The sequence below is a fragment of the Cryptomeria japonica genome, chromosome 7 (assembly GCF_030272615.1).
Source record: "Cryptomeria japonica chromosome 7, Sugi_1.0, whole genome shotgun sequence".
NCBI classification, from domain to species: Eukaryota; Viridiplantae; Streptophyta; class Pinopsida; order Cupressales; family Cupressaceae; genus Cryptomeria; species Cryptomeria japonica.
The window spans coordinates 55,500,954-55,511,022 of NC_081411.1; the positions used below are offsets into that span (position 1 = coordinate 55,500,954).

At 33.1% G+C, this 10,069-nt stretch overlaps 2 protein-coding genes across 3 annotated transcripts; both read right to left on the bottom strand.

The window, feature by feature from the left end:
* Positions 1-2,479: 2,479 nt before the first annotated feature.
* Positions 2,480-6,278, bottom strand: LOC131047200 (disease resistance protein Roq1-like). Of its 2 annotated transcripts, none has more exons than XM_057981062.2 (4): positions 5,601-6,278; positions 4,324-5,488; positions 3,961-4,227; positions 2,480-3,834 (listed from the first exon to the last, which is right to left on the bottom strand). In XM_057981062.2, exons 2-4 carry the CDS (start codon positions 5,323-5,325, stop codon positions 3,136-3,138), a joined length of 1,968 nt encoding a protein of 655 aa, XP_057837045.2. In that variant the 5' UTR covers positions 5,326-5,488; positions 5,601-6,278; the 3' UTR covers positions 2,480-3,135. The 2 variants fall into 2 exon arrangements, with proteins under 2 accessions (XP_057837045.2, XP_057837042.2); XM_057981059.2 differs by having other exon boundaries at positions 2,480-3,846.
* LOC131047181 (probable 2' cyclic ADP-D-ribose synthase BdTIR) lies at positions 5,597-6,175 on the bottom strand. The gene has a single exon (XM_059208193.1). The coding sequence runs from the start codon at positions 6,173-6,175 to the stop codon at positions 5,597-5,599; it is 579 nt and encodes a 192-aa protein (XP_059064176.1).
* Positions 6,279-10,069: the final 3,791 nt, after the last annotated feature.

A 10,069-nucleotide genomic window follows, 5' to 3' on the forward strand; every position in this document is an offset into this window, starting at 1 on the left:
CATATAGTTGTTACATGGAATATTGTAGGACCTATATTTTTTTTAGAAATATGAAATGAGGTCTTATCTATCTACAAATAATGTTTAGATGTGTGAATCATTATATAACTTGGTGCATTAAGACATCTAATGAGAAATTATTTAAAACTATACTGTTAAATATTATACCAAATCCTAATCATGAAATCCCTAGTAGTTGAATCAATAATTATTATTATTTGTTAGAATAATATCATGCTCTTATTCAAAAAATAGCTTATGTGTAGCATAAATGATATCAATAAATTTTGGTAACCATAAATCTTGTAATCTCTAACCTTTATGTCCAACACAAATGACCCAATATTTTAAGTCCAAAACTAGTATATGTCATTATAAAAAACAACACATATTTATTTAAAAACACAACTTAAATTTGAATTTAAATAATAACACATATTTATTTGTTGTATCTATTCATTTTTAATATGACATTCATAGGTTCTGATGCATTCATGTTGAAAGAGCAATGCCAATGTTTTTGATATAGAATGGTTGATTTTCAATGTCACATTTGATAATGTAAGGAAAATTTATACAAAGGATTTGATGCGGCTGTGATAACTAGAGAAATTGTAATGACTTCATTAATCGTGCATAACCATAATGTAATATATGTCAACAGTCCCCCTTTATTACATTGATCCTAAAACTTACCCTAGGGTTCCCTTCAAGGATTTCACAACAAAAATTTCTGATTATATTATATGAATACATATTTTTAAGAGGATCTTCTCTTGAAGAAGAAAATCCTAAACCAAGTGGGGCTCGATCAAGTTGTGTTCTCAAGCTCTTAGTCCTGAACTCTCTTATCACAAAGCATTGAATTATTCAACAATGATCCCTAAGAGATATGATAGATCTCTATCATTTTCTTATGACCATGAAATGGTATAATTCTCAATCATATACTCTGAAGCTCGCTCGACAACAATCCATATTGAGCTCAACACCAAATCTCAAACCTGTCTCCAAAATATGACCTTCACAACACATGTACTCTTCAAATCTGTTATCATCAACAAAGAAGGAAAAAAGAAACAAGAAAGACTAAAACCAAAAATATTCTCATGCGAAAAACATCATATCAAAGCAAGAAGCTAACTTGAAACAATGAAAGTCCTCCATCCTCTAGTGCCACCAACCTCCAAGATTTGAAATTTTATTTAATGCAAATAATTAACGAAAAAAACTTGCGATAATTTTCCCATTGTGATCTATATTAATTTTTCTTAACTTTTCTTGTACTTGAAATGTTGAGTTTACGTATGAAGGTTTCATCGAAGTTAAATTTTGCTAAATCCCATTTATCTAAGTCATCCATCTTTTATTTATCCAATTTGATATAATGATTGACATTATCCTTTCTAATATTATCTCATTTAATTATTTAATTTAGGAATCAATACGTAGCCTTTAAAGGTTTGCATATTTTTTTAAGAAAGTGTAAACGATAGTTTTAAATTTCTGGCAAGGAAGTGCAATACCCCAAGCTTTATTTATATGTCATACTCTACACTTTCACATTCACAATGTGTAATGACTTAATATATAGACATAATGCACAACACGTTTCATAATGTTTAAAATGTATATTTATTTATTTTACACCTATGTAATCTAGGGATATATGCATCACATGGCTTACAAATTATTAGGAACATTATTGTGTAAGACCGTATTATTAGACTCATGATTTATATGTGGTTGCATTGCATCCTTGGTATATATTGTTGTTATTATATTGGGTTGATCTTATGAAATTCTTCTAATAAGATTTCAGACATCTTTAGCCTAGGATAGCCACCTCCAAAGCTATTCATAACATTGTATTGATTATAAGTTACCTTTGTTCAAATATCCCTTCCATAAAACATTCTAAACATGAAACCATGTAAAAAAAAGATCTACATTTGAAGGTACCTACTTTTATTTGAACTACTTTTATTTAAGGTCTTTACAATTTTCGATACTTTGTACTCTTTTTTTGCCCCATCCCATGACTAGAACACACTATAGTGAGATCAACCAAATCGAGGTGGATAATGACTACTTTAAAGAGATTGATGTATGGATAAGCATGAGAATTAAATATAGAGATGAAAGGTGCAAAGATATGTGAACATGTGATAAGGCAAGAAGCATACGAAAGTATGTGAATACAACTAGATAAATAAGCACAACTTTGTAGTGGATTACACCATTGTCATTGTGTACATGAACTACCATTTTGTCAATATAAGAATTATACTAAATAAGAAATAACATAAATATAATAATTTTACCATTACACCCACAAAATTAATTGTATTCTTACTATGAAACCCTAATTTATACCTACATATTATTTTCAAATCGTATTTCGAAAACTTAATATCCAATTTTTTTTCTTTAATTTCTTTTCAAATATTAATCAATAATATTTTATCTCCAAAAAGAAACCATCATATAGACTCGATTCCCCTAGACTAGTGTGAACGCCAAGACTACCCTACATTGACTTCAGTTCTGGTAGAGCTTATCAACAATTGTACGTAGCACATTCAAAATCTTCTGTTCTTCACCTTTCATCACGGGCATCGTCACCCTTTTCACCATTACATCTTCCGGGAAACAAAGGTAGTCAAAGGGGAAACAATAGCCCTTGTTTACAATGTAACTGTTTATTTCATTTTCCTTGGTAATTACTGAAGTAATCATCCATTCGCCTTGCCGCACCTCAAATTTCAACCATGGATTAATATCATATTCACAGATGACCTCATTTATCATGTTTGCTGCCGTAGAAGTCTTCACAACAATAACAGCGCAGAAGATGATTGCACTCACCATGTATCTGCCCAGATGATTACAAGTGTTATCGATGCCGATTTCGACGACTGAATTGGCGTTAATAAAGTCGCAGAAGAGGTTTGCGTTGACAGTTGACGCCGCTCCATCCACTGCTCTACCAATTACTTTAATAATCTCTGACGGCAGCTTCTGCGTGAAACAAACAAAATCTGAGTAGATTATCTTCGTTTACAGCAGATTACATAATAATCAGAAATTCTAGGCTATCTTCCAACAACAAAGGAAAAGCCAAAGGTGAGTAAATTAAGGAGCGTGGAAATCAATACCTCCATATTGAGAATACAATTCCGAATTGTTTCGTTGCTGCAATATATGCAGTTTTACTATACCTGGTATTTTATCCAGCTTCGGACAGTCGTAAATGTTCAATTTTACAAGTTTCCAAAATATTCCGTCTACACTAATCAAATTTTTGCAACCTTTCAATTCGATCCTCTTTAGCCTGGGAAGATATGAAATTATACAAAATTCCAGACAGCCGAGTCGAACAAGGCTTAACTCCTCAATCTTTTCACAGCTACTAATACGTAATTTTTCTAGCTTTGCAAGATCAGAAATTCCTATCACACTTTTCAGATGCCCACAACTAAAAATATTAATTCTTTCTACGCAACTGAGTTGAGCCAAATTTATCTCCTCTAGCTTACATAGATTAATGCTCAATTCTACTAGTTTCCTAAGATTAGACATTCCTCCTAAAGTTATTAGACGTCGACAATTACGAATTCTAATTTTTTCTAGGCAGATAGGTCGAACAAAATTAATCTCCTCTAGCTCCGAACAATTTGCAATGTTCAATTCTACCAGCTTCCTAAGATCAGATATTCCAAATACATGTTTCAGATTCTCACAACCACGAATTGTAATTTCCTCCAGGCAGCGCAGAAACCCCAAATTTAACTCCTTCAGCTCCGTCTGGTTGTAGATCCGCAGCTCTTTTAACTGGAAGGGCACCTAAAAATCAAAAATGTTTTTTTTTTAAATTTCCGATTGTAAATAAAAGTCACCTAAGTATTATTATATAATAATAATGAACTCGATTACCAAGACTTCACCTTTCAGAAATACCTGCACATTATTCTGCCACAAACTTTTCAGACCTCCACCTATGATGCTTAAGGTTTGTAAATTTTGAAGACGAATCCACGGAGGAATGTTTGTGGCTACATGGTCATAAAATATAACCTTAAGCCATAGTAAAGCGGCTGAAGTTTCAGCCATATTATTTGAATCCCCCAGAAAATATTTAACATACAAATGCCCGGACCGATCTATACAAGTATGCAAACACCGGCCTTTTGTTTGGGTGAAGATGCTTTTGATTCCCTTTGATATCTGCATTCACAGGAGCAATTTAGATTCGTATTGTAGTAAAATCTTAAAGATTTCGAATATCACAGTAGGAAGCAGAAATCTAAAGCAAAAGCATACCAAAGGTACAGTACGCCACAGGCGACGAGGATGATTCAGTTGATCTGCCATTTCTCGTCCCAAGTCCCGCAAATGGTCATGCATTCTTAATACAAATAATTCTTCTCTGGTATCTTCAAAGGAACACAAGATATTTGACTTGAATTTATAACCATTTATTTCTTCAACCAGACATTTATTTTTTAGCCTTCGCAGTGCATGTTGAGCGCTCCAGCCTGATCCTTCCCACACTCTGATGGCGTCTTTCTTCAATTCTCCTATGAAAAAACATGCCACATCCATAAAAATTTGTTTTTCTTCATTGTCCAACGTGTTAATGCTTATTTTTAGTTTCTTGTGTATGTCCTGAGGCAGCGTCTTTTTAACTTTTCCCAATTCTAACTCCCAAAACTTCTTATCTTCGCCATGAACATGCCTGCCCAGAACTTCAAGAGACAGTGGTAAGCCGCCACACAAGTCTACGAAGTGGTCAACCAGCTTCTCGTATCCACTAAATGGATAACATCGGCTAAAAGCATGCCAACAAAACAGCTCTTTCGCGTCATCTGCATCCATTCCTTTCAAATTATAGCCAACTGTAATTCCTGCGTTTATGAGCACTCCTACATCACGAGTTGTAACAATTACAAGACTATTGCCAGAATTATTTAGCTCATCACTGACCACTAGGGCTTCTAATTGTTCATGGTGATCAATATCATCCACAACAATTAGGAAGCTCCGATTGCGGCTCCTTGCAAAACGATTGCTGAGACAGCTTATGCCATCATCTACGCTTGGAAAACTTGTATGATCATTTTCATCAAAGAGTTCTCTGAGGAGCTTCATTTGTAAGGAAGGAAGATCCTTCTTCACATAGGCTTCCCGAACATCAAACAGAAAACATGAACGACTATAATCTGAATGTTTTCTATTGAACAATTCTTTGGACAGAGTTGTTTTGCCCACCCCACCCATGCCAAAAATGCCAACAATCTTAGGCATCCCTTCTTGTTTGTTCATCCCGCACTGACTTTCAAAATCTTTTACAAGCTTTTCATTGCACTTCTTTTCAAAATCTTGTACAAGCTTAGGAAGTCCAACCGGATATTTGGCAACATGTCAACGTCTCATCCTTTCTACTTCCTTTTGCACTGCTGACACTATCTTCTCACAGTCACTGAAACTTTATAGATACAGGAAAAATTCAATGATAAAAAATTTGTACCACATTCAAAGAAGAAAAATCTTATCACTAAATCGAAATATCAAATACGTTGAAGCCATACAAATATTACCTATTGAACTCTTCGCCAGCAATAAAGGAAATAGATTGGAGGGCTTGCTTCCACTCCTCAAGTTTTTCCATGTACCTCTTCTTATTTTCATATTCAGCGAATGCTTTGCCATACACTCCCTTTTCTATGTAACGAAGATCTGAAGGCTTCACTCTATAAAACACTGGAATAATCTTAGCTCTACTCTGCAACATAAGAACCAGCTCCGCCAAACACCATGCCGACTCTGCATATCCTTTGGAGAAGATAGCTATGTGAACTGCAGCAGAGTGGATGGCTGTCTCAATGGTTGATGGAAATGAATCTCCTAGTACTTTCTCTTTCGATTCAAGAAAAGCCTCTATTTTCAACTTCTCAAGAGATTTGTAAAGCTCTAGAGCCAGAGTTTCTTTCACATCAGGGCCTCTGTGGTTGATGAAGACATCATATAATCTTGTAGATTCAGAAACCTTCCTCCTCTGGATTTGGGGTTCGATCCCAGAGAAAGCTGGAGGATTCTCACATGGTTTGTGGGAACAGGAAGAAAATGCCCTAGAGAAATTATAATGTTCGGGAGGCGAGGAAGAAGATGCCATAGATGGAAAATTAGGAAGGGAAAAGCGAATTGAAGTCGAGCAGAGAGTCCATAGAAATAGATGGCGTTGATGAAGCCTCGTAGAAACAACTTGTAAAGAAGGAAAATGGCTAGAGAGGTTAATCAATCAGAAAGGGGGTTGTTAGAACAGGGAAAACCGAGTGAAAACCATATATACGATTGAAAGAAATATTACAACAAATCGAGAGTAGGTAGAAAAAAGTGTTTGTTGTTCAATTGGTTGAGTGTAATTGGTGAGGATGATAGTATGAGAAATAAAGACCATCTATCGAGGTTAGAATCTGAAAGGCTGGTTAAGGCCAATTTGATGAATGATTATTTAACGAAAAGACACTTATAATTTAGATGTATCCTTCTTCAAATCATAAATTGCTTTTTGTTGATGGGGTGGATAGTTCTTGAGCTCTATTTATGACTCTCCATTTTACTTCAAAAATATTAATGTTAATAAACTAGTGTCTTGCATGAACAATATTTATATTTTGCATTTTAATTTTAATTTAAAGTTTTCTGGAATATTTAAGTTTAGTATTTGATAAATATTTTTGTTTTACATACAATAAATTCAATCAAAAAATATTATATTTTCATTAATATCTTTATTTCATTAGAAAATATTATTTATTTTTATATGTACTAAAGGAAACATGTTATGACAAAATATATATGTTAAAATTTATATTAATCATATTTACAAAAATTAATAATAAATATAAAATATCATCTAAAAAAATATGCAATATATTATATAGTTGATTATCTTGATTGAACAATTTTGGAAGTATTTTATTTCTATTGAAAATTACATGTTACAATTAAATTAAAATTTGAAAAATGTGATATTAAAAAATGTTAGAAATACTTATTATAAAAGAAAAAGTGAAATAATAAATTGAGTCTACATGTAAAATTCAACAATGAATTAATCTGTCATTTTGACATTCTTGACTACTTGTTTAATATAATTGACACAATTTGAAAAATACTAAAAAAGTATTGATTTCCGCAGTTTAGTAATGTTGATATTTGACATATATTAACTCCTTTTCATGGAATAGAATTAAATATATTAACCAAAAAAATCCATAATAAATTTACAATCGTGATCTGCATTAATTTTGAGTGCACTTGAAACCACCACATAAACTCCATTCCCCCACAACTAATATTTTCATAGTGTAAACTTCTAGTGCAATTGCTAATCAATCTCCACTCCCTCACCATCTAATCCTATTTTGAAAACCATATTGCAAAAAATATGTCAAGTGTAGTTTGAGCTTGCCAACTTGACCAATGTTGCTACACAATCCACATGGACACCTTATTATTATTTTTTTCCATCTTACTTGGACTATCCTTAATGCACCCATGCCTCCAAGAGATCAAGAATCTTAAATTTGATACATGAAGTGGTAAGGGGGGATTCTCAAGGACATGCTAATTCTTTCATTGCACTTTGTATTGATTTCTTGCATCTGGATCATCTATTGGCAAAGTTATTCCCATGATCCCTTACAAAGAATGCATTAATATGGTTCTTGTCATTACCTAACAACTCTATATTCCCTTTTAAGCATCTTATGAATTAGTTCTTATAATAATTCAGGCGAATAGTGGATTCAAGGTCACCATTGTTGATATTGTCCATTGTAAGAAACAACCTAATGAAAAAGTTAACTAATTTAATCTCTCATCACTACTCTATATTTGTACAACTTAACCTTTATACCTAGGAAACAAATCGACAAAATCCTATCACCTCAACTGTAAATTTTAACATTTGCAAAATGTTACTTAGCATCTACAATAAAAAAGCACAAGGGGTGCACTGCCCAACAACAACAATGGTGATTGTCTACAAATGTTTTGATCAAGAAAAGGATTCACTATCCACAATAAGAGGAGACACCATAGGCCAATTAATAGCAATATTGCCTAGAAATCCATGATCCAACACAACTCAGTCTACCACAACATCCATTCCTAGATGCCACTTGGAATAAATGAAGGCCTCTGTCATTCTTTCAATAATGGGTTTTTCCACCCAAATTGGGAAGAGCCTTGACAAACTAAGAGGAGATTATAATATTCACCTTATACCTCACCACAAAGACATGCCCTGATACCATTTTACTAGCCTTGAACACAACTAGTATTTTTTTTAAGGATCTTACTATGACACAAATCAAGGATGGTCCCTCATTAAAATCAATTTTTTTCATATTTGATTGCAAGAACAATGCCAATTCCATCTTTTTATGACAATGACCACTTGAAAAGAAACATTGGTATAAGGACTGCAAGCCACCACTATTAAAATGATTTAAATACAATTCACACAATACAACCTTCAACCATGGAGCCCTCTACTTCTATAGTCAAAGATACTCCAGATTTTGGTAACCCTAACCTCTATTAAGGACTTTAATGAGAAAATTTCTTTCTCTAATAAGTTATAGATCTATGCAAAGATTAACAAGAGGGTAATGCCTCGCCCTAGTAAAGCATCCCTTTGCATCTTTAGCAGTTGGTTGGTTAGTTTTTAGTTATTCTTTGCTGGTTTTGTCTCTAGTCTTGGTCTAGTTGTTAGGTGGTTCCTTGCTATTTTTGGTGTGCGTTTCTCATGTGCCATAGGTGGTGCTTTTCAATGGTTATGTAATTGCTTTGGCCTATCTCACTTTTTATTAATCAGATCACAACCTTCAACCATCATTTCCACACTCACATAAAGGGATCATTAAAACTCCTATCAAAATCATGATTACACCTTATTCACTGCAGCTTGTGCTAACCCATCAATATATTATTGAGCTTCTAGTTGCAAAATTTTGCCTATCATCAAACCAATAATCATGATAAGGGACTCGCCTTCCAAAAATATTTTTTTAATTACAATAGAAAACATTAAATATTAATTATTAAGAGATAATATTACATATAACTACAACCCGCAACATAAAACAAGTGGACAAATAATAAGAAAGAGAGGAATATAACCCATGAAGAAGATTTAAATTGAGAGACCAATAAAAATCCATATTAGAAGCATCTAAATGATACCAAATTTATATCTCCTACATCTAAAAAATAAATTGAATTGAATTAAGAGACACCACAAAAAACTCCACTATCATCGGTGGTTACCACCGGCTGAAAGACTTCATAATTGAGAGTATCCACATGTTTATAGTTTTTTAAGTCCAAGTCCCTATCTTCTTTTCATAGGGAGTGAGCTGCTTAATTATCCATACATTTGCTTTATGTTTTCCTCCGCAGTCTCCATCAAGTTAATCTTTTCCGTTCATACTCAATTCATAGTTGTGTTTGATAATTGGATAATGTCGATATTTTTCTTCCTTATATGATAAGATCAATGTGCACGTCAAATACTTTGTTCCAGCTGGTGGCGTTACGAAAAGTGAGTAGCCAAACAATTTAATGAGTTGGGTGGTGCATACATATCAACTCACTTATTGTCAACCTATGGAATTGGAATTCAGACGGCTCTTTTAATGATGAAAAAGAAGTGACCCACTCAACGTAAATGCTCAAGTAGTCAATTTCATGAGTGTTAGATATCTGTGCAAAATAGAGACTTGTTAGAGTTTATTTTAACCACAAATGAAAAAAAATCAAATCTCAATTCAATGATATGAAGAATTATATTATATTTATTTTTCACATATATAATCCTTTTATTCTTCTCATATAATTTTTATCTTTGTATTCATTTCATATGTTTTCATTTATTTTTTGTTTTTTTATTTTTCATTTGTAATATTGATTCTTTTGATCTCTCAAATCACATGCTTCCTTTCTCTCACTCCTCCCATCTCTTTTTATTTTTTGTTAGACAACTTCACATCCATTATGA